This window comes from Manacus vitellinus, unplaced genomic scaffold (genome assembly GCF_001715985.3).
Source record: "Manacus vitellinus isolate BGI_N305 unplaced genomic scaffold, ASM171598v3 scaffold_9_pilon, whole genome shotgun sequence".
Lineage (NCBI taxonomy): Eukaryota > Metazoa > Chordata > Aves > Passeriformes > Pipridae > Manacus > Manacus vitellinus.
In genome coordinates this window covers 13,662,279-13,688,040 of record NW_021940917.1, presented here as the reverse complement: position 1 = coordinate 13,688,040, position 25,762 = coordinate 13,662,279, and the positions used below count along the sequence as shown (strand labels likewise).

At 39.4% G+C, this 25,762-nt stretch overlaps 1 protein-coding gene across 1 annotated transcript; it reads right to left on the bottom strand.

The window, feature by feature from the left end:
• Positions 1-731: 731 nt before the first annotated feature.
• ACO1 (aconitase 1) lies at positions 732-25,762 on the bottom strand. The gene is made up of 20 exons (XM_018085999.2): positions 25,642-25,762; positions 23,676-23,844; positions 20,522-20,659; positions 18,465-18,534; positions 18,173-18,356; positions 15,514-15,653; positions 14,387-14,558; positions 13,843-13,943; positions 12,753-12,869; positions 11,356-11,515; positions 8,259-8,394; positions 7,690-7,774; positions 7,257-7,413; positions 6,577-6,701; positions 6,221-6,325; positions 5,405-5,547; positions 3,844-3,991; positions 3,306-3,428; positions 2,155-2,340; positions 732-1,432 (listed from the first exon to the last, which is right to left on the bottom strand). Exons 1-20 carry the CDS (start codon positions 25,736-25,738, stop codon positions 1,319-1,321), a joined length of 2,670 nt encoding a protein of 889 aa, XP_017941488.1. The 5' UTR covers positions 25,739-25,762; the 3' UTR covers positions 732-1,318.

Here is a 25,762-nt window from a genome sequence, read left to right as displayed (position 1 = left end):
TGTCCCTGAGCCTTTTCTTCACTGGACTCAACAGTCCTAGTTCTCTCAGCTTGTCCTCAGGAGAGATGCTCCAGATCCTGCAACGTCTTAGTGGAGGTCTGTCTGTTGTAATCAAGCAGGTACAGTGCAATCTCTATCCCCTCCTTTAGTCTCTTTGCTTCTTTCAGAACTATTTAAATAGTTATTTTTTATCTAGAAAAATATCCAGAGCTGACTGCACTAAAAATACATTAGGATATTACTTTGAAAGAATTTCTCCACTGTATTACTTGCTGTGGCAGTTGCTCTAAATACAGTTAAGATGAGAATTAGTACTATAACCTTGTCTATCTCCAAGTAACAGGAGATTTGTTACCACTGTAAACAGATTCACGTAGTATTGTTGAATGGGCAGTCACTGACTTCAGTGAATGCATTGGTGTAATTACTGGTTGCTAACTGCCATAAAAATTGCTGATGAGGATCTTGAAATTATGGAGATTGTCTTCTTGAGGGCACAAAACAGAGAGAAGTACATCACACCAGTGTTCTGTTGGGTTACAGAAGACTACCAGTATCTGATAGTATTTGTATTCATCCTGTCTCATGCAGACTCTTTAATGAAACAAAAATGAAACATGAGAAGTCAAGACTCATATGACTCTGTTCATACAGGGACAGTGAGAAGAGTTTAAAGTCAAAGTTTTGTTCTGCATCCCAGGACTAAGGATAAAATGATAGAAACCACCAAATTTCTTAAAAATAAATTTAATTTTATCCATTAGAAATATCCCCAATAAGTCCACCTTTCCACAAAGGCTTAGATTTTAAACAGAGTTCACATTTTTAAAATTAATAAACAGCTAAATAATTTCAGTATTAGATTCAGATTCTGATGACTGAATCAGAAAGCAAGTCAGTATCAGGTAATCAGGAAGGAATAAAAGTGTTTTATACTGTCAGTGAACTTTTAGATCACTGATGCGAGCATAAAACTTAACTTCAGACTAAATGGACCGAATATATGAAATCAGCACATGATCTCCAATAGTTCTAAAGATGCCAGCAGTATCTTAATGACTTTTGCACTGTATTCTAAGGTAAGTCAAGCCAACTGCCATACGAAACAAATAATAAATGCTGTTTACTTTATATGGGCCTGTCCAGTTTCCCAATACACAGAAAAATTCATCATTGTAAACAAGCCTTCTAATACAATCCACAAAAAAAAAAATTGTTCACTTTATGGTTCACACTTTCAAATGCAGGATTACTACAGGTTTATTGCGCTCACTGGAAGCAGGCTTGAACCTGGACCTTTTTGCCTAATTTTTTTTAATTAGGATGCCATTTTACGGATCATGTAGTTCAGAATGCCGCCGTTGTGGAAGTAAGTGAGCTCCACATCAGTGTCAAATCTCATGATGGCCTGAAAGGTTTTCCCAGTATCCAGCTGTTGGGGTTAAAGAAAATCATTTAAGCAGCAGAACCTTCCACATGTCACTTGACATCATAGTAAAATAAGGACCACTAGGATAGTTTTGCCATCTTAGAAAATTGTGATAGAAAGCTAAAGTAAACAGGCACCACTATTTCTTTTCACACTAGACTACAGGTAGCTGCTGAAGAGGAAAGTGGTATAAAACCAACGATAATAAACATGGTATGGAGACTCATTGCATTTGCTGCCTCATTTATAACAGAAAGAAAAATTTATAGTGGGTTTTGAGAGACTGGTCCAAAACACAGGATGGCTTTGTGTTAAATAAAACAGTTTGAGCATCATGCTTTTATATCCCATTATAGCAAACCATAAAATCATAGAATGGTTTGGCCGTAAGGATGACCTGTAACCCCCCCCGCCACGGGCCAGGAACTTTGCACTAGACAAGGTTGCTAAAAGCCTCATCCAACCCTACCTTGGACCCTTCCTGGGAGAAGGAATTCACAGCTTCTCTGGGCAGTGGTTTGTTATTCATATAGCTAGTCTAATTCTACCCTCTTTCACTTTAATCCCTATTAGAATTACTTTTTTCTACCTCTCCACCATCTCAATTGTCCCTTTCTCAAGTGAGAGAAGCTGACTGACATAGGACGGCATATTTTTTGAAGAGACAATTAATTTTGGGTGAAATTCCAGTGATTCAGAAAATTCAGCTCTTTGGCGTGTCATACCTTAATCTGGATGTTCATCTGTGGTTTTAGTTTTTCGGGGATGATAATTGTGTAACGCTCCCGTCCAGTGAGTCCTAAAGTCCCTGCATCCTCTCCAGGTAAATACTGCAGAGGAATCACTCCCATCCCTACTAGGTTGCTTCGATGAATTCTCTCATAGCTTTCAGCAAGCACAGCTTTGACACCCTGGGAAACACAAAACAGGTTTACTTATCTTCACGGTTCAGGACAGCCTTTCAGTACTCACAAGAAGAAAATCGGTTCTTTTGTGGTCCCCTCCATTTTATTTACCAGCTACTGGTAGAATCAGCAGGTCTTTCTGACAGCAAACTGTCCAGATGACTTGATTACACATTAATTTTCAAACATCTTTAGAAGAAGCCTATCAAAAAAAGTTACACCTGCTTTCTCAGAAATCCTGCATACTACTTTAACATGTCTTATGTAGAGCACCAGTAGTTATTTCCATAACTCTTCCTAATTCAGTGTTGCCCTCCCACGCTACAAGCTCCAGGGTGCAGTTTAAGTAATTTCTGAAATTTTACATGTTAATACAGTTAACACATAAAAGCATCACCAGAGAAAACTCCAAAAACTTAACTGAACTTAAACACTAACTCTCATAAAACTTTTTCTAATAATACACAAATTCCATACCAAGAAAGCTTTAATCAGAGTTTGGGCTGGTAAACAGCATAGGACTGGAAGACAAAGAAAGAAAGAGATATTTCACAGTATGTGGATCTCTATTAGACTCCCATGGTGAAGCCATGTTACATTTCTTTTTCAGTGATACTACTTTTCTCTTACACTTTCTAGCTTCTCTGTTAAGTGAGCTTAAGGAGGCAGCTGAAAGCAGACCTGTGGTTTATGGGGTTATGGGAAGCACAAGTAAAGAAACAGGCCCTTCTGGTGTAGGCTTGTGGATTTCTGAAGATCAGTCAAGCCTTCCAGTCTGAACAAGATCTATTAATACTTAAACAGCTTTTGCAACTCTGCTGTGGCTCTTGGAGACAGCTGAGATTTCAAAACAGCTCTTGCTACCTAAAGTGAGAATGAGCTACCCTGGTTGTTGCTCATAAACTAGTCTTCCTGACACATTAATGCACTTTCAAGTACTGTTTTCCTTCTAGTTTACTGCAGCCACTCACCAAGAGGAATGGTCCTTTAGCTGCCCAGTCTCTGGAACTTCCTGCACCATATTCCTTCCCAGCCAGCACAATCAGAGGATGACCAGCCTGCTTGTATCTTTCTGCAGCATCAAACACATCCAGCTGGAATAAAAATGGTAAACACTTAATAAACTTTTTGAGGGTGGAAGAACAGTTCCCGAGACAAAAGAGGAGAAAAGTGTCCCCACATAAACGGTTGAAGCCCACACCTTCCAATAAGCAGCACTTTAAGGATATTAACCATATAGCACTTTGTGGCTTCTAGTCTGATCTCACTCCCAACACAAACGTGCACCTTCCCCTGCGGCTTCTAGAGTGGTTATACCCCCCACTGACATGCCTCAAAGCACCGTATTGTAGGTAGTGTGACCTGCTTCCCGAGGTCAATACAGCTCCTCTCCCCTCAATTAGCTTTAGTGAAAAGCACTTGAGTAAATGACCTAAGCTGTAAGAAGAAAAGCCAGCACTAACACTCAGTTGTCAATGAGCCCCAGTTAAGAGCAGCATGTGTACTTACTATTTCCCCAGAAGGGAAATGGATAGTCTGAGGTCCTTGTTTATCAATAAATTTGTTGACCAAGCGAATGTTTGCAAATGTCCCTCTGGCCATGACAGCATCATTCCCTCTGCGGGAGCCATAGGAATTGAACTCTCGAGGAGTCAAGCTATTAAAGGAAAAGAAGAATGGAAATGGTGTTGTTTTCAGACTAAAGCACTCTGGGCTTCAAAAAATGGAAGCAATGAACTGGTGTTTCTGAAGCAGGTATGTACAAAGTTCCCAGCTTGGCAATTAGCTAATACTTCTACTTTTGAGATGTTTGGAAGGAAAGGAAAAATAATTAAAACACAGTTACAGTTTAGTCATAAAAAGGAGCTTCCATAGTATTCTCAATCCTTGCCCTAGAGAACAGGATCTAGTAGTGACGCAAGGATATAATTCATATTAAGACAGAAGATGCAACAATTCTTTTCTTAATAGCTGGCCACTGAAAATTCTCCTTGTTGTTTATATTACTATAGCATCTAGAACAGACACAGAGCACTGTACTAAATACCTAAAAGGCAGCAAGGACCCCTGCTGAAAGTTAGAACTACAGAAGTTCATTTGCAAGCAGAGATATGAGAACGATGGGACACTGCAGCCTAACCAGTAAACAAAAAATGTGCCAGAATGTGACAGAAAATGAGGCTGTTTGCATTGGGCTACATCCAAAGAGCAGCTACGACATACAGCAACTGTTTCGTAATGTGTGTAGGACTATTCGGATTTTGAAGTGACAGACAGCAGGGGTCAAAGAGCCCAGAGCAGTTGGTTTTCAGTATATTGCACTGTTTTAATCCATTTTCTCTTCAAAATTATTAGGTCTAGTGGGTTGATTTTTTTTTTTAAGTCCGTGCTGTTCTTCGAAACACCACTAAGGTTGTAAGAAGTGCTAAACCAGAGAATAAAAGCATTATATTGTCTGTTAAAACTGGACAGGTAAACTTGGTAAGTCCTAATCTTGTCTTAAGTTGAATCCCAAGTACTAAACTGACAGACTGGCCATAGTAAAAGACCGATATTTTACAGGATTTTGGACTCCAGCCACAACAGATCTGCCAGTTTTTGCAGCTGAACTGAAACCTAAACTTTGAGATGTTCTGTAGCTCCTAAGAGCCTTGATCTATAAAACAGATGCATGTGCTAGAAATTAATATAAACCCAATTTCTGGCACTAAGGACCACGATCCTTTTGCTTTGATAGGGTGACAAATCCTGATTCCCTTATTTATGAACAGACGTACTGCAAAAATCAGCATGAAAGTTATCTTCTTCCCCTTTCTCTATAAAAATGTCATCAGCTCTACAGTGCTAACAGATTCACACATGCTATTCAACTTCTTACACTTGGTGACAACTGCTGAAGTAGCAGAAAGAGAAATGTTTTTCTTTCTTAATTTATGTGTTCTCTGGGCAGCCGTCAAGGTACACAAGGGCATGTGAACAGACAGAAGGTATGTGTGCCTGTAACATGGTATAGCAATTGTGATTTGCTTCCTCTTCTCAATTCATAACAAAAACAAGAAGTAGTGCTTACCCTCTGCTGGTCAAATAACGGGCTGCAGGACTGTTTCTGGCTATGTTCCCAGCTGGAGATATGTGGTCAGTTGTCACAGAATCCCCAAAACTCAACAGGACATAAGCACCTTCTATTGCTTTCGGGGTCTGAAGAGCCAAAGTCTAAGCCATCATAAACACAAACAAAATAATTATCATATGAAAAACAATTACTTTACCTTTCTTAAAAAGTGCAAATTGCAAAATAAAGTCTCCCTTCTTATACAGGTTAGGAGAAAGAAAAAAAACAACCCTATTAAAAATGTTCATGTTCTTGAACAAAATATGATGCCCTGGCTGTCTGTCAGCAGGTTCATGCATGAATAAAACAGATGAGATAAGAAAACTAGCTGAGGCTTCCTGTGATACATGCATGAAAATCCAGGGTTCCTAAGCATTTGCATGCATTAAAATCTACGTTTTCTTTATAATACTGAAATAGCAATCTGAACCCTGAACCATTTGGTGCAAAATGCAAACAGGCAGAACTGTGTATTTTGTTTCCTGTTCTTGTTCTTCACTTGCTCTGTGACCATTTAAAAGTATTTCAACTTAAAAGGTAAAGGGGACTTTTCAAAAGCCTTGAATTGACAAGGAATCTTTACAATTTTCAGATTCACTCACGCCTTTGTATTAAAAGGAACACAATATTGCAGTTCTAACATCTAAGAACCAAAGCCTCGATAAGCTATGATGGATGCCCTTGTCCTCAGACCCCTTGTCTTTGCTTCACTTTTAAAATTAGTCAAGGTCACTACACACTTTGGCTTGATTCAAAGGGAAAGCATGGACGTACCAAACCATCAAAGAAAGGAGGAGACTTGATATAGGTAGACTTGGGATTCCAAGTATACAGTTTATCTGAAGGAGCATCTAAGGCATTCCAAGATTTGTTTACTGTCTGAAAAACAAAATACTCCCATTGACTTTTAAGTTTTCAGAAACAACATAATAAGGAGCAATTTTCAGAACATGACTGTAAGAATTAATTAGTCAGAAGACATTTTTTAAAAAAAAACTCATTTGAATATTTGCTAGAACAGAAGAACAGCAATAGAAGAAAAAGGTTCATTTCATTATCAAGACTATCTTATTTAATACTTCAGAATAGCACAGTACATCAATCAATTACTGCCCAGAGGATTAATTCACCTCTATTTTTTGGTAGACCTCCTTGAACATCCCAGGGATAACAAACTGACGCTCAACAGCCTGAATTTCATTTCTTGTTGGCCAGATATCTTTCAGGAAAATCTTCTTCCCCGAAGCATTTACTCCTGTAAAAATGGTATTGTCACGTTTGTTCCACAAATTTTCCATTAAGAAGAAAAAAAGCTCATCACTGTGTCCTCTAGCTATGTGTTCCTTTTAACACTCACAAGACACACTTTATTTTACCTACAGGGGTTTGACAGAAAAGTGTGTCATAAACTTGATAATGCCTGTACATTATTCTGTGACTTCCAGTGGCATTCTAGAATAATTTATAGAATCATTTTTGTAGGAAAGGATCTTTGAAGGTTGTCTAGCTGAACTTCCTGCTCAAGGAAAGTCTACTAAATCAGGTTGCTTATAAAAGCTAAGTCAGGTTACCATCACCCAGATATAACCAAAAACATGCCCCAGTGGAATGAGAATATTGCTCAGGCTTGGCTTCCTGCTTTCTCCATCCTACGGACTCCTTGTTGCTCTGTTTCTTAACAACTGCATGTTTTGTCTCCCAGAGATACTTAAAACTTTGAAGCACTTCACTACGACAAATGTTTCTGAAGAGCTTAATTCCAAACAGTTTTGTTCATAAGCTGTTAAAAGAAGCATCCTGACAGTCTTACCTAAAGGCTCTGTCTCAAAGTCAATCCGGACGGTCCCTGCAATTGCATAGGCTATAACCAGTGGTGGGGAGGCCAGGTAGTTAGCACGGGTGTTGGGATGGACACGCCCTTCGAAATTCCTGTTGCCAGACAACACCCCCACTGCAACGAGGTCACCCTGTAAGAGAGAGTGTGAGACAAGGATAACTGAGATGCTAGCAGAATTCACACACCCAGCAAGTCTGTAGAGCCTCACTGCACTGCAACAGCAATGACTGGACAGTTACAAATCTGTCTCCTCCCAGACTGTTGCAAAACATTTCCCACAGAAAATACAGACTGAATTGACTTCACACAGAGTTGAGAAGAGGCAGCGCACAGGATAACAAAGCTCAGAACAGCACACAGCAGAGAACAGCCTACCTAGATAAGCTGTACAGGAAAAACTGCTTACCTGTGTAATGGCCTCAACAACAGACTCTGGTAGGGGTCCACTGTTGCCAATACACGTCATACAGCCATAACCCACCACATCAAACCTAAAAAGAGCATAAAAAATCATCAGTGAACAGAAAGATATTTTGGAGCGAGACATTTAACCCTTTAGCAGGTAGTAATGGTTACTTTCAGAAGATGTACTGCTTTAACAAATTAATTGCTGCTGAAAACAGCAGTTTTGAGGATGTCCTCTACTTTTATCACTGCAGTGATTGTCCATGCACAAAGAATGGAGCGAGAGGACAACAATATAGTGTAATTTATACTATTTCAAAACAATTAGCCTTGAAAATAACCCATTTTTCCTGCTTAAGAACTTAAGTCTTCAAGAAGGTACAGCAGGCCTTCTTCATCATTGGTACAAAGCCAGCCAGCACAACAGCAATGCATTAACTCAGGCAGGATCACACCATAAGGTACCTGCGATATCTTTTAAGCTGCACAGAGAAATATTTTATTGCTTTACTTGTTCACAGTGCTTTTAGTTAAGCAGCCATAGGACAACAGTAAGAAAAGCACTCCTACCCTAGTTGGGAAAGGTAACTCATAACTCCACTCTCCCGCAGATAGTAAGTGACGACCCCGCTTCCTGGGGACAGGCTAGTTTTAATGTACGGTTTCACTGTCAAACCAGCTTCAACAGCCTTCTTAGCAAGCAGTCCTGAAAAATGCAAAGGACAGTTGCAGTTTTCCCTGGAAGCGAGATAGTTTGGCGAATCAGTAGATCAGGTTAAGAGAAGTACCACTAAATGACTGGGAACAGAAAAGGCAGCATTTCCAGCAATGAAATTGTACAGCAAGCCAACAGCACTAATTCCCTAATAATCAGCTAGAGCTCAAGACCTCTGTTGAACTGTAGATCCATTTCTGTTCCACTAGGTTGCTGGAAGTTGCATTAAAGAAGATGCACTCACACTAGGGCAGCATGTAGACATTCAAAACTCAGAATGTTCTTTGTAAGACAAGTGTCTCACAAAAATGCAATGAAGAATTATTAAGTTCCCACTTACTGTGGTCTAGTAGGTGCTGAAATAACTGCTAACATAAGACTTGCTGCTCCCAGAAGCAGAAGGCTATGAGAGCACCAACTCTAGAGTTTCACACAAATTAGCTATCTCACATTCTACAGCTTGTTGCAAGAGTGCTGATTTACCATTCCTGGATTTGTAACACACATAGAGATGTTTCAGTGGAGCATGTTACTAGAAACACATTCATCCTAAATTCCTTCTTTTGAAACAAATTATCCATTGCTGAATGTTCAGAAAACTAGTCCACTCCAGCCCTTTTCCAGGATGAATATAAAAGAAGCAGCAGATATGCAAACTATGCAAAACTTCACATTCCCATGCTGCATTTTCTGTCTCACACATTACATCCATTTAGATAAAGTATACATCAGTTCTGCTTTGATCCAACATGATCTCCAACAGGAAGATGTCATCAAATTGTTTTGTCTTTGCCAGGTGTTTGGCAGCTCTGTTATACGTGACCTGGAGACCTCCACTTCTAAGTGTTGTGTGAAATGGCCTACACACATGAATTTAAAGCAGCAGCCCCATTCCTGAAATTGCTGAGGCTCCTTAGGTACCAAAGGAAATTGCGGAAACTGAAGCCATTGGATATTTTTGAAAATGTGACCATGAACAAGTGACCATCATAGGACCTAAGAGACTGACAGCCTGTCTGAAAGTGTTGGCTTCTGTCTTCTTGCTCATACCAGGTCTGAAAAGAAGGCAAAGTCAAACTCTTAAAACTGGCAAGGAAATGCCAGAACTTAAATTGGTTTGAGCAACCTTAATCCAATACCTTGTAAAGTCAGATTAGACTGTCAAGGCTCCTACAGCATACATCACTATCCCCACAGACACACACAGTCCCTGCTTAGTGTACAAGATATACAAAAATATATATCTGAGCACAAGATCATGAGGACTACATTCTTCAGGCTGCTGTGCATTTAGCAGTAGTGAAGGCACTCAAAGTGTCAACTTTCCATGTATCTGCAGAGCATTCCACACTTCAAACCCACAGAGCTATTAAGCCAAGCTGACTGAAAGATCAGCATGCCTGCTACCTCAGGGAGGGTTAAAAATGCATGCCATTAACCTGGGAGCCAAATACTTGAGGAAACTATCCTAAACAGGTGGCACAACTGAGGGATACACCCACTTAAAACTAAGGGAATGGGGCAGAGCAAAGATAGTCTGCCTGGAAAAAACCTACTTATTGGTTCTCGGAAGAAAAGATACAGCTCTATGTCTGTGATCAGGATCAGAATGGACCTGAGGAAAGGAGTAAGCTGATTTGGCTGTCCTGTCAAGGGCAAGTAAATTGGGAGACTTTGTTCAATTCTGTTCCTCTCAAAGGGGTAAGGAAACAAGGAGATCTCTCTGCTGCTTCCCTTTCTGCCCCACATCTTGGTTTATGATGGACTTTGTCCTTTTGCTAGAATTTAAAAGACCTTTTGTGCCTGGGAAGGGAGTGAACTGCTGGTACTGTAAAGTATCCAAAGATAAATGCTACCCTAAGAACAGGTGACAAATACCACATTGAAAAACCAAAAACAAAGTGACTGTTGACAGAGGCTGTCGACAAGCCAAAAACTTCCCAGCACTATACAGGAACAAGGAAGACATGACTTCAGCCAGGAAGGTTGGTCAAGGCCCTCTGGTCAAGGGCCTTTGTACTGCCCATTGCATATCCCTTCTGACCCTCGTAGGAAAAAAGTCTCCATCCCACAAACAGTCTGACAGTCTAGTAAATCCTAATGCAGTGACAATCCTATAGTGACAGGTACCATCTATGCATATGCTTGCAGAGGAAATAAATAAATATGTGAACATGTAGCCAAGCACCTGGGAAAGTGGCCAGACTTGTCTAGTATATACTGACCTCTTTGAGCTGACACTCTTCATTCATATTTCGTTGCCAGAAGCACACATTAGGAATGAGAAATTTTCTGCACAGACTAACCAGGTTAAAAATGAAAAACCTCCTTACCAGAAATCTAGTACAACTAAGTCAGACTAACTCTTCTGTAGTGGGGCATACAAAGTCCACCTTCAACCACTCTGTGGATGCAGTTAAGGTGTAAACGAAAAGGGTCTGAAAAATGGCCATCCCTGAGAACATAATATTCCTCCTCTACTCATCCCTAACATACCCTCAGACTCTTGTTGCAACAACTATATAGGGCAACCTCTAGGTAAGTGTGTGTTTTGTACTCTGCTGACAGATCACAGCACCCTCAGACTTAAACCCATAGACAGTTCTTCACTGTCCCTCTCCTTGCAGCTTTGATCTTCAACAGCCTCTTCTCAGCTCTGTGTAACAGCTTCTGTGCATTTAAAAAGTGTCAGAGGTGTTGGTTTATTAAATTCCATCTTGCTCTATATAGAAGACAGTGCAGGAAAAACACTTTTTCATCAACCTAGATTTATAGCTACCATTTCCATAAGTCTTTCTGCTACCTTAGAAACTTTTAGCACTCCAAATGACAAAACCAGCACTGTTTTTGTGCTAGAATGTAGAATTACATCAGCATCATCATTGTCTTTAGCCACAGAGCACACAGCCAGAGCCACAGAGAACCTACTGCACATTAGGCAAATAAACTTACCTGCACCCAACATAACTGAGGGGTTACTGGTGTTTGTACAGCTTGTAATGGCAGCAATCACTACTGAACCATGAGCAAGCTCGAAGTCACAGCCCTCAAAATTAAGTTTAACTATGCTGTTGTGTCGGTCTGGGGCAATCTGGAATCCCTTGAATCCTTGCTGTAGGAGGAGAAAATAACCAAAAGGATGTGGGGTTAAAAATAAATATTTTGACTAAAAATTAGTATGAGCTGTTTTTTTCACCAGTGAGAAGCATCTGTCAGTTATACCCATTCTTGTGCTTTTAGGTCTAGTGGGGAAGACTTGTGTCTCTGGTCAAAGTGGTGGACAAAAATAATTTTTTCCAAAGTTTATCCCACTCTCTGCTTACTCGTAAAGGAGGCAACCTTTGAAGAAAAATTTGTATTTTCTTCCTGCATGAATATATCCTTCCTCAGATTGCTCATGTGGCTTCTTGCTTCTGTGTGTTCCAGATTTCTGATCACATATAGTCTTAATACATAAGCTCGTCCTGAGATTTGAGCCAAAACACATAAGAATTTTAAGCCATGATTATCAAATAGCTCAAACTGATGCCAGGAGCTGATCTGAGAGGCAAAAGCCTAACAGCCGGGAAAAATACAGCAAGAAGGCACTGTTCATGCCATGAAAAATACATTTAGAGATCTGAAAGCATAAGGTCACTTAATGGAATTTGGAAAATGTAAGAAAACAAGAACTATTGGGAATTGCTGTAGTTTAGGTTTCTTGAATTAAATCACTGGAGTTCTGTACTGCCATTAAGAAGGATGGTTACTGCATAAGGTAAGGATTCAAACTGATTTAAAAAAGTGTCTGGCAAGATTAATTTAAAAATAAATCTTGCTCTTCTTCCAATAACCACTTTGACTGGATGATGCAGAGTGAAGACATCATTTTCTGTCTTTACCACCACCATCACAGAGTCACAGGGACACATGCAGTTTTGATCTGCTGAACAGATTCAATACTTAGTTGAAAACTACACTGTGGATCTCAGGGCATAACCTGTTGGGAAGCTGGGTAGTTAAGCTTAGAGCTCAGTGCACTAGGTACTTTGTCTCCTCTATTAACAACCCCCCATCACAGCTAGTTCAGAAATCTCTAGTGTATGTCTCAACTGTGTTAGACATAAGGTCAGGAAGAATTACTACTTCAATAGGACATAAACACTATTATACAAGAGAAGCAAACCCCCAATTTTATACTACTCACTGCTGCTGTCATCTTCGAAACTGCATTCAAACATCCTCATTTTCCAACTTTTCAATAGGCAAACACATAATGCACAAGTTAACACCAGAATGTAGTTCCTGAACACCAGACACCTTTTAGAAGCACGCATTAGTCTGTATGCTCAAACGTCCCCAGTCCCTACCTTGGCTCCCAGACAAGTCTCAAAGTCCTTCTTCATATCTGACACAGCAACTTTGTCCTGAGGTCTTTTTGGCCCACTGCAGCAAGGTACAACAGTATGGAGATCCAACTCAACAACCTATTCAAATAAGACCAACAGAGAGTGGTTCAGCACTGCATGATAAATTGAAGCCAGTTAAGCCACAGGTATTCTTACCTCTGCTGTTGAACCGATGCTAAGTCTGCACATCTTTAAGTCTATTTGCAGCAATTATCACAGACACACAAGAAGGGAAAGATCAGAAGAAAAAGAACAGTTCTACTTTCAGACACTGCCACCTCACAGGTATGGCTATCAAAAGTACTACAGTTACTGAAAAACCTGATGTGACCAAAGCATCTAAGCAACAAAAAATAATTTTTTAATTCCTCCTTTTACATGCTAGCAGCAGGGAAAACAATGATATAAAGAAATCCTGGTACTGACACAAACCAAAGCAGATTATATATCTATTCCTCACCCATGTCCCAACCTTGCTTTTATAGTGCGCTGAATCTTTCCATATCTAATAAAGTTTTTGAATAATCATGCAAACCTAAACACAAATACAAGATAAGATTTCACTGTAGAGAAAACCAGGAATACTCTTGAGTTTGCTGGACACAGGGTAAGATCTTGATTTTCTTGCATAGAAAATGACTTGTGTGGTCTGCAGTTACCCCACAGAGCTTTCAAGCGTCCTGATTCACGAAGTAAAGTAACTTGCTGAACAGAACAAGGGTAAAACTGTAACAAGGCTTACACAGATAACATCCACATTATTTTCACAGGTACACTTGAGTCTGGACAGGACTTCTCAAAACTACTTGGAACAAATTGCAGAATCTGCACCAGCTTGAGGTCAGTTGAGAGCTTTTCTATACCTATGCCCAAGCTTTCACAGCTGAAGAGCCAGCTGATTTCACTGGGCCTGGAAGACAGCTCTGAGAACCAAACCAAAGGATAAGGAGTCCCTTGACTATTTCTTACTTTCCATGAAAAACATACAATTGTCACAATGAAATAGGACAGGGCATAAAGCAAGGAGTCAGAAGGCAGAGTAGTTTCTAACCTGTGTGAAGTCCGGATCCTGAGAGGAGTTCTTGAAATCTCTTAGCATTCCCACAGCCTCAAGATATTTTTTTGTGTACATAACCTTCTCTTTGTCACGTCCTAAGATGAAAGCCAGATATAGCAAAACCAAAATGCAAATGTAACAGAGGAACTACCATCTGACAGAACAAGAAAAAATGCATAACAAGCCATTTCACCGTTCACACTGTACCTAGGCTCTTTCAAAAGAAATATTAGAGATTCTCTGAAAGAAAAGCAATTGAGCAGACTTAGTGACTTTTGCAAAAAAAAATCTTAGGTTCCTACTTCTGTCATCTGGACAAGCCAGGTTCAGGCAGGGTTAAGCAGAGCTGCCAAAAGTCTAACACCCAGCTCTTCCTAAACACAGAGCAAGACACGGCCTCAATATGGAAATATCAATAAGAAATGAACTGAAGCTCAAAAGGCTCCACCTGATTCAATCCCACTGCTGACTACACCATATAGACCTAGAGGCCTGCTTTCAAATACGCCTTTAACTTGTGGTCTCTTCTCACACTCACCGGTCTGTATCAGGTACCCAATGCTAATATCATCCACTGGGAAATAGGCAGCTGTTGCTCCATACTCTGGACACATATTGGCAATGGTGGCTCGGTCAGCAATTGACAGCTGGGCTACACCAGGGCCAAAAAACTCCACGAATTTACCCACGACTCCAACTTGACGAAGGTGCTGTTATAAAAATACAGTGCCTGTCATTGTTATGTGTCAAACAAGCTGAGCATGTCTGTTATGAAATCCAGATTTCTGCTTCAGAGCAACCTCTTATGAAGGTTTCTATAGCCATGTGAAACCAGGAAGCTTTTGGTAAACTAAATTATGAAGATGAGAACATAGAGGTGTAAGGTTTCAATAGTAAGGTACAACATCAGGACGTGTTCCTTCTAAAACTTGCTCTTCCTCTCATTTAAACTAGACTCTATTTTACAACAACCGTATTTTTGTCAACATCATGTTCTAAGAAGAGGAGAACTGTGTGGGGAATGTTCAGCCAGTAAACCCAGGAAGATGAGGAAACAGGGAGAACCAACTGCTCAAGTACATGAATTGAATTGAACACACACACATCTGGATGAAATAATAAAAAAATGTTGGCTTTCCCCATTTGGAGGTCTCTCTAGAGACAGCATCCCATGATGAACTTGTGTACCAGATTTCTGACCTCCAGCATCAGTGCTGACCCAGTAATACTCTTAATTCAGTGACAATGCAGAGAGTGAATAAACGTACTATGAACATATGACGAGTCAAACATCTGCATATCTAAGAAATCAGACTGCAGTGCTTACTGTCTGTTTTGTGGGGGGTTTACATTGCCTTATTTTAAGTGGGGACTTCAAAAACAAGTCAAGGTGTTTCTTTTGAGGCAGAGGAGAAAGCATTGTTGTTCAAAAACATTACTGAATTCTAAAATATCCTGACGTATATTTTGTTGGGCTTCTGGAAAACAAATTTGCCTAGTGAATTGTCCTCCAACCCACACAGAGTGACAGAGCTTTAAAAAAGTCCAAAATTACTACATGGAAGCACACATAGGGTTCTTAAGCCTGCAGTACAGTGGCTCTGCCCTACAGAGCATGCATAGCTCTTAGCAGTAATAGAAAAACATCAAACCTTGGTAATTTACCTTGGTAATGGTGAGCACAATGTCAGTGGATGTTACCAGTGGCTGAGGGTTTCCTACCAGCTTATAGCCAACCACCTCAGGAAGCACCATGCTGATCGGCTGCCCCAACATCACTGCTTCTGCTTCAATGCCACCCACACCTGTATGCAACAGGAGTACACAATGCAACCATTCAGAAAGGTAGTAATGTGTCAAAGATAAACACATGACATCAGTTGCTTGATGAATATTCTGTTTAAGGCGAAAAGAGGAGAAAAAGCAGACAGCCTTAGTCTTCTGCTAAGGGGCAGTCCTCATCTTGCTCCAGTTTCTGCAAGGCTGGGCTTTTAAATTTCTTTTTGTTTCATACTTTCATCCTTATTCCCAAGTCATTAGATAGGATATTAGGTAAATCTAAGTAACTTCCTCTAGGATGCTTTGCTTTTATAATAGCAGATGTAAAAGTTTTATTTAATGTTTAAGCGTGCAATGCACTAACCAAGAACCACTGACACGGCACTGAACATGATGGGCTGTGAGTGAAACGTATGCAGACCATGAATGCTGGTCACCAAACAAAAACTCAAAAGTTGTTTGGAAGGAAAGGAAGATTACTAAAGAATACTAACAGAAAAGATACTTGTTAAGACAGAAATATCTTCCCTTATGTCTATTAAGTTTCAACAGGGTTTGGTCATGTGCAGGTGGGGAACCTTTGTGTAAGCATACCTTCACTATTAGAGGAATGTAATTCAAGCTACTACTTAATTTTGCTAATTTAACCAAGATGTCATAGCCATATGCAATCTAATAAACCCATGATGTTTACTAGTAATTAACTTTTTTGCCCATAGAAAGTCCCTCTTACATTTATCTTCTACTTTCAAACCTTCTACCTTCTGTTTAGCTTAATTAATACTGAGCTAGAACAAACTGCCTGTAATAGTTGCTTATGTATGCCAAACCTCTACTCCAATCCTTTTTCCCACTTAACCTAAGAATGGTTCTGAAAAATAATTTCCGATTTATTTTATGCAAAATAGTATACCTATGTTAATATAAAAGATAATTCTGTGACAGATCCAATCATGTGACTCCTTTCACTAGGTGCTGAATCTTTTTTAAACAGTCAAGTTAGTGACTGTTAGACTGACAGGCTACCACAGGCAAGCATGAAACAAGTTCACTGTTACCAGCCACTAGAAAGAAATGTTGGATCCAAGAGTAGGCACTTTAGGCTCATATGGTATAGATTATGCCCAGCCTTACTTTTCAAATTCTGGAGAAAAATGAGGTTGAGAGTCACACTCTTCCAAGCAGCTCTTGGTGCTGCAACATCATCTAAATTATGTCTCTGTGTATGGTACAATCAAATACAGCATAAGAGATGTGTCTGAACCCAAAGCTCTCATGCTTTAAATAAATTGAACTTGTTTACATTTGTATTCTAAGCCCACAGGAACTCTTTCACCCTTGATAGAAAGTCTCAAAAAACCAATATTGCTACAATAGTATAGGTGGGATATTAAAAACACAAAGTCTCAACTGATGTTTTTGCTACCATGTGGGATGACTGCAAATACTTTCATTCCATAGGTACTCATTTATTCAATAATTCAAGCACTGCAGTTCACCACTATGAGCCAAATAAATTATTTATATTTACTCCTGTAACAAGTATTCTGTAGAGTACTAGCATGAGAACATACTTCACAGTCCTGTTTTTCACAATGTCCTCTCTGGCCATATTTAACTGTCTCAGATTCAATTTTCAGCACCTTCAATCCAAGAGATTAGTATTTGCAGTACTTTTTTAAATACATCAACACTTTGAAAGCAGCCAAGTGACTAAGAAACAACTGGATGGTCAATGACACTTCAATCCCCTTCCTTTATTTAATATTTTCCTTATCTACTTCCTTGTGATTTAAATGCAGAATAGAAAAAAATATGTGAAAAACCCAAACATAAAACCAACAACACATAGCAGAAATCATCTGAGGCTGTTATCAGAACAGGGAGCTTACTTAAAAATTCTTAAATAACTGTAAGAGACTTTATCAGGTTACTTGCATTTGGGGTTAGTAACTTTTCTTCATAGTTGACCATATAGTGCTGTGTTTTAGATTTACGACCATACCAGTGTTGACAACACACCAAAGTCTGAGGCATTGCTAAGCAGTGCTAACACAGTCTCAATATATTTTGCTTCTCATTCTGCCCCTTAGCAAGTGGGTGGGCAAGACATTGGGAGGGCAAGACAGTGCTGGGGGCACAGCCAGGACACCTGACCCAAACTGAACAACAAGATACTCCATGCCATAAAACATCATGCCAAGTATAAAACCTGGGGGGTGAGGGGTGGGGACAATTATTCCAAAGAACCCACTGCCCAGGGACTAGCTCGGCTTTGGTGTGCTGATGGGAGGTGGTGACTGACTGTCCTTGTATCACTTCTTTCATTTCCTTTCCCTACACTCACCCCTCTTCACTTAAATTGTCTTTGTCTCCACCTACCAGTTTTATCTTGCATTTGCCCTTCCAGTTCTCTTCCCCCATTTGCTAACAGGAGGAGTGAGGGAGTGACTGGGGGCTAACCTGCCACCCAGAGTCAATTCACCAGAGCCCAAAACACAGCTTATTCAGCTCAGAGATATTCACAACACACTTCTGCACATACCCCAGCCAAGCACTCCCAAGCCATCTATCATGGTGGTGTGTGAGTCAGTGCCCACCACACTGTCTGGATAGTAGTAGCCATCCTGATCCATCACCACTCTAGCCAAGTACTCCAGGTTCACTTGGTGGATGATCCCAGAGCCTGGTGGAATAATCCTCAAGTTTTTAAAAGCCCGAGAGCCCCACTGAAACAAAAGGAATAGGAGTCAAAAATTTTCAATGCACATGAGCACTGACAGAACTTCCACTCACTGTACTTTTTTCCACACAAATAAGATTATTTTCTTCAGTACCTTTAAGAATTCAAATCTTTCTTTGTTCCTTTCAAATTCCAGGTCCTGGTTTTTTTGCAAGCTGTCTGATCTGCAAGTGAAAATAATCAGTTGTCAGAATCAAAAGCATCCGACTGAAATTTATGTCTGGTCAGATACACCCAAATGTTGAAAGAAAAGAAGATTTATTAGTTAATGTGAATGCTGATCAATCACATCTGTTTAATATCACTGCAGGCAACCAATGAAAAGAAATTAAGAAATCTTAAGAGTTAATACCTGAACTCTGCTTCAAATAATGCATATTACATATGCAGATTAGCACTAAACTTGTAGCTTGAGAAAAACAACACTACATGTTAGAGAAATACGAATTTTCCAGCACTTAAATCAGAAGTAACCAGCAAGGCAACAAACACAACTGACATGCAACTTCTGTTAAAAAAGGTTATCACTGTGATATGGTGCTGCCTGAAGTCTCCTTGTTTCAAAGCAGAGTTAACAAACTTTTCACTTGAAAAAGTGAAAAGCTGCCTAACTTACATCTGCAGAGTTTGAAAGAATTGAAGCATAGAGCTAGCCAATGTTCTCTCTATATATACATGAGTCTAACACAAATAAAATGAGGCTGTGACAAAAAACAGTGAGTACCAAAAAATGATCTATATTAAGTCCTGCATACTACTGATAACATAAAATGAATTTTATTAAAATAATATAGAAAAAGAATCATAATAGTTGATTTTTTTCCTATGCTAAAGACATAATCATATCTTGTTCACAAAGAAATACTCTGTTTCCCAAATATCTTAAAAAAACAGAGTAATGCAAATTAGAAAGAAAAAAGGTTAGGTTTCCCATTTAATATATTAGTGCTAGAACATCCATTAGCCCTGAGATCAGTCTTCAGGTGCTTATTTCTCATTTTGTATCTGTATCTAAATTCTTTAGGGTTAAGAATAAGAAGCAGCACCTCTAGAAAAAATGTCAATGGCAGTTGATTTTTGACAGTTACATAAGTCAAAATTTTTTGGCTTTTTTCTCCCCTCTCAACTATAAAATGTCAACCATGAGAATTTCTATCTTTACTAGTCTACACTTAAAAAAAGTATGAAGAAAGCTATATTTGAAAACTGACAACATTCTTCTGAGCAGCAGGCTTTGCAGTATATTTCTGCCCAGAAGTTCAGTATGTTTATTTTAAATAAACCTCTAAATACTGAGAAAGGGTTCTTATGCTCTTTAATTTCCACCTCCCAGGAATTTTTTTCTTTGCAATGCTATTACTTAAGTGGCCAGTTTCAAAACTCCTTCCTCTGTAGGACAATAAATACAGTGTATTTTAGCAAGAAGGTAACTGCAGACAAAAAAGATGGAAGGGAACCATCACAAAACATGTAATTGCAGGATCTGCTTGGAAGATCAGTTCAGTAGGCCCATATTTATGTACCTTGGAGTGCAGAAGGACCTCCATGCAGAGGTCTTGTATTTCACTGTGGGTCTAGTGACTGCTAGTGAGTGTTTGTCTCTTTGTAGCATGGGGAGGACTTAAAAGCCTTATGTTCCTGCCCTGTGCTTAGAGGAGACACGATAAGAGGCAGCTGAAGCTCTTCTGCTTGGAAGCACTGAAGCAGCAAGCAGCTCCTCAGAGCTGGGCCTACGGTAGCTCAGGTCTATTCTTAGAGAAGTAAAGAAGAAAGGAGACATTTGTGTTTGTCCTTTCCAAAAAGCCCTACGGGGTCAAAAAAGTGCATGTGGAAAAAAAAGCTATTTCTGAGCACCTACTAATAATGCAGTATTATTATGGAAAATTACAACATCACAGGTCTGGGTTGAGCCTGTTTCTATTAACATTCTAGTTTCCATTAGTCCAGGCTTGTACTGCTAAGAGATGTGGCATAGAAAAAAGAAAATTCGCCCCCCTAAACCACAGCAACCCAACAATCTAACTTAAATACTTCTTAAAGTCTAACATGTTATACTACAAATGCTAAGAATATCACCAGTGGAACTACCTTGAGGATCAGTACGTTTTATTTACAAGCACTAAGAAGTAACGAGTAATTTTGTATCCTTACTGCCTGTTAAAATCAACCTGGATGGAGTGATCTATCACTAGATCAGCAGGACAGATAGGATTGATTTTTTCAGGGTCCCCGCCAAGTTTCTTCACAGCATCACGCATCGCAGCAAAGTCAACCACGGCAGGCACCCCGCTGAAACAGAGGATAAATAAGCATGGTGAAACAATTCGGAAAAGAGGGGGAAAAAAAGCCCCAAACCAAACACAACTGAGATCCAGGAGATGCAGAACAGACACCTGCTGTCACATGCAAAGCAAACCACAGCCATATCCTCAGTCTTGAGATCATTTCTCTGCGGAAGAGACCCTTAGGAAGACAAAGTCAGAAGAGCAAAAGGGACAGAACTGTACCTATATCCTGAGCACTGCAAAAATAAAAAGCTAAACTCAAAATTCATCAAGTAACAGAAGCAGTTCTACATGCTTGGCTGAGAATTTGGAAATTTGTTCCTAGACAGCATTCCTTAGGGACCTTGAACTGGTTTCTCTTCTTTTGCTCTGTTCCCCTCTCTCCTCCCCAGTTTAAAAATGAAGTGGGGAGAAGGAAAACAACAGTGTTATTTTTTTGATTCTTTGCTATGTTTACTTAATTGATTTTAAGGCAAGAGTCATCTCTTCCAAGTTTTGCAAGGCACGGGAGAACCTTCTCTGTAACCTGTATGTTCCACACTTCAGGTGAAACTGGCAGAGCAGGGCATGAGACTTCCTAAGCTACAAACTTAGGACTTGACTGCAAAACACCTTCACAGAATAACTGTATTTTCAGAAGTGGATTTAACTGTCCTGGTAGATCACTGGAAAACACAAAGGCAGAAATAAGGTGCACCATGCATTCCTACTAACAAATTCTTGTACTTATGACTGACAAAAGACCTTATATCACAAATGGCACTCAAACAGCTAAAAGCCAACATTCATATTGTTATGAATTGTCACATATCTTGTGAACATCCAGCAACCCCCTGAACTCCAAATAACTCAGAAAAAGGTTAACAGATCTTTTTGTCTATGTTTGTATGTCTCATTCAACCAAAATGATTTTTAAATCCCTAAATTAAGCCTGCCTTCCTTCCTATGTGAGGTCAATAAACTGTACAAAAGGTCAAAGTAATGCACCTGAGAGTCTCTCATTCATCCTCCATCTGCAATGCATGTTTATTCATAAGCAAATAAGGAGTGAATAACCAGAACTTCTGGCCTTTCAACACCTGACTTACCTAAGAGATCACACACATTTCAATATTTATTTTAATGAAGCTTCTGATGTTTCACAGCTTCTCACATTGTCAGCTCTATTTAGGTATATTTTACCATGGTATTTTCAATCAACTTGGGAAACCCTCTTACATATCTGCCTATCTGATTTTGCTGGCTAATGAGGCAAAAAGAGTTCTCTGATGTGCACTCAAGGATCTGGCATCAGTCAGCAACCCACTGAAAACACTACATTTTTGCAAGAGCAGCCCAAAGCAGTAAGAGTTTATGTTTTCAACTCTGACTATAAGGAAGCTATTACCATTTGAGTATACATCAGAAACAATGCAACAAGAACAGTAAAATCTTTGTAATTTCCACAGAATTTTACCTTGAAAATCCTGAATATTTACAAAAAATAAACAGTAAAAAGGGTCCACATTATCTAACCTTAACACAATTAACTGATATTGTTCAGCAATGTGAAGCAGTTTGACCTCCCAGGATATGCATATTACAAGGAAAATAGCAAATATTATGTAATGCTACCTAGGGGAATTTGGGGGAGGGCAGGGGTGGGAGGGAAGCAGTGGAAGAGTCATTTTGCCAGCTTATGAATGTTATGCAACTGAAATGGAACAGACACAACGTCCATCTCCAGTATTTAGAAGAACTCAGAATAATTAGAGAATGATCCAAACAGGGAAATTAAATAATTCTAAATGAGGACAACTTGAATGTAATTGTATGGCTTTTGGAGAGTTGCCAAAGCTGCCTTATTCAAAAGATTCCTCAGAGGCCTGTCCAAGAGCTCATTTTTCAGGAATGCAGCTGCCCTGCATACTTCTAGGCAAATTTTTAAAACTCAGCAGAAGAGCAGGGGGCAAGAAAGAATTGCAGTAACAGAGGAAACAATGTTTACTTGAAAGTTCAGCTTTCTCTGTTCTCCAGCTTTTTTAAGTGTTAACAACAGCCAGCAGGTGAAAAATAGCCAGGAAATAAGCACTTCTTTCAGTGGAGGTTTAGCCCCTTTTTCCTAATGTCTTTAGGAGCTGAGTTGTACTGGGTCTCTAGCACTTGGATACAAAAATGCCAAACAGAAGGTATGACAGCTAAGACCCTTTATTTTTGAGAAAGAAAATCAACTGGCATTGTAGCAGCACAGGGCTTACCATGGATGAACTAAACCGTTCTATAAAGACAGAGTATGAAGGTACAAAGAACAGTCAACTTGCAAGTCAAATGCTGTATTGAAAATAGTTAGAAGTTATTGTTCAACCTGAAAATTGACTTTCCACATTTACCAGGGACTATTACATGATTATTACTGACACATGGGGGCTAAACACACTGCAATAACAAGTCCCACTTTTCAGAGTCCATTAGGTAGGAATCTCAGTTTGCACTTCTGGGAAAAACAGACATTCATTTTTTTAATAGCAGAGAAGTCTATAAAAATGTATTTGAAATAATACTGACTTGGAAGAGAAAGTAATGATGCGGGTTAAAATTGAGAACTGAAAAGGGTAGAAAATTGAAAGCAAGAGATCCTGGGGAACCAAAAACAAACAAAAAACCAAACAACCAAAAAACACACACAAAAAATACAATACTCCCCTTCCCTTCAAAGAACAAAACCTCTAAACTTTGGATTGCCTCATTTGGATGCAATCCAAATGCATTTGGATGCAATCCATCACATTTTCTTCCCCTCTGTTTTGAAGTTATGTAAAGATATTTATTTCTACATCCCAGAAGAGTTTCACTCAATGCTTTTACCCTGAGTGTCTGCCTCTTCAAATGTTGTCTGTAGCATGACATCAAGGAAACTTGAAAAAAGGTTTTCCAAATATCTCACTGTTATTTTTTCCCTCAGCTCACCCCTCCACCCCAAGCTGAGCATTGCTGCACTCTCAAAAGCCCCCCTTCCGAGCTTTGGAGAGCATCAAACTCACGTGAAGTCCTGCAGAATAACTCTTGCAGGCTTAAATGGCACTTCAACATTCTTGTGTTGCACCTCTTTCCAGTTGAGAATATTCTCAACATCTCCCTTCTTCACTAGGAACTCATCACAGTTACGGATTGCTGCTTCCAAGAGGATTCGAATAGAAAACGGCAGGCGTGCTGCATGGGGAAGAGGCAAGAAACAAATTCAGTTTTACCTTAAGGCATATGTCAGCAAGTGCAAAGTTCCATGCCTGGGGCAGACAGTTCTTCAAGTGCTGACCCCATATTTTCACAAGGCTTTATCCCAAATTATCAAATCCTCTTTTCTAGCCTCTGTCTCTGTCAGGAGGTCAGTACTAACTGACCTCTTCCCCTCAATTCTTTGAGTAGATTTATCATCTCAGCTCCTGTGAGACCATAGACATCTTTGCTGAAAGGACTTTTCCACAGCTTTTCCACCCTCCACAGCAACGCTACTTGGAAAACATGCTGTGCTCACCTTGTTTTTCTGCAGTTTCCTCTCATTCTTGCCACTGAACACACACATACAAATGCACTAGAAAAACAATTTTCTACCAGACATGTTGGAAAGCACAGCTTTAGTGGTCTATGCAGTCTCTTCTTCTCAAGAGACGGAAAATGAAACTGAATGGAAGTTAGACTGTGCATCTGTTAATCTATTTCAGATTAGATATATTTGTAGAAGATGACACAAAATGTTATTGGAGCAGTACTGACAGCCTTACTACAGGCAATGGGTGTGAATTAAAAAAACACAAGTTACTCAAGACTTGCCCCCCTGGTCCACTATAATAATAGATGTTTGATTGCCCCTCAGAATATTTATATTTCAAAATCTCTTGAGAAGTTTGTCCCAACTTTCTACACAGGGGCCCTGAGACATAAAAGTCACTTAATCACAGTGAGACCTCATTACTGATATTATTAAAAAAAAAACCCCAAACAACTGCTATTCAGGATACAGTAATTCAGAATAATTTCAGTTGCTTTTGTTGTCGTTTTTTGTTTTGTTTTGGGAGTATTTGTTTGTTTGGGTTTTTGGCAGGTTATTGTTGCTGTTGTTGGTTTGGGTTTTTTCCAAAATATTCTCCTGCCCTTCCCCGCCCCATTCTTCTGTTGCTAAGCTATTCCATCTTTCTGCTGGGTAGTGAGAATTGCATCTTTTTTTCTTTAAAGAATCTGGATTTTATCACTCTTGCAATCCCTGAATGGATCAATTGGTAATGCCATACGTGTATTTGTCTACTTCTTAAGACTCATCTCTGCTTTTCACACACCAAGTCTGACATTAATTGATTTCTCACTTACACACTATCTTAGCCTGTAATGGATATTTGTTGCTGACACTCAGCAATGTTCTACCTGTTGCTTCCTAAATTTTCCTTAATCACCTGTTTCCTTTTTGAAAGACCAAAACCATGTAACATAGACAGCTTTAAGCTATAGGTACCCTCTTTCTAACTCAGTGGCACAGACTGTAAAATTTTTACCAGTGCCACATGAAAGATCCGTGAAGTGTCAGAAGAACTAAAGAAAAAGCCTCCTCAGAAAGGATTCTCCTCAGAAAGGATTCTCTAACCAGCACTGTTTTTAAAGCTGAATTATCTTTCTGAATGATTCAGTCATATCAGTGTTAGATCCTTTCCAGCCTCTCACAGTAGCTCAGTAGTATATTAGAAAACTTGTGCTCTTAGTTTTGCCTAGCCCTCCTTATCCACTCAGGAAAAAACAAGATTGCTGTGTGCACAGTATCTTGAGAAAATATTACCGTGATCTTGCCAATATTTTTGTAGTTCTAAATTTATAGAAGTAAATTTTCCTCAAATTTTGTTTTAAAAAAATATCTTTCGAATTCATAGTTCTCTTCAGAGACCAAATACCATCTAATGTGGCAATACCCGTTCCAGTTCTGTTCAATGTAAACAAAATGTTTTCCTTGTGTTGTCAACGTACCATATCTCACATCTCCCAATTTGCTCAGATTAAAGAACTTCTTCAGAGGCTGTTTTGGGTCCAGCGGCTCCACAATCTGTACAAACGGGTTGCTCATGGTTGTTTAAGACCCTTAGAATCC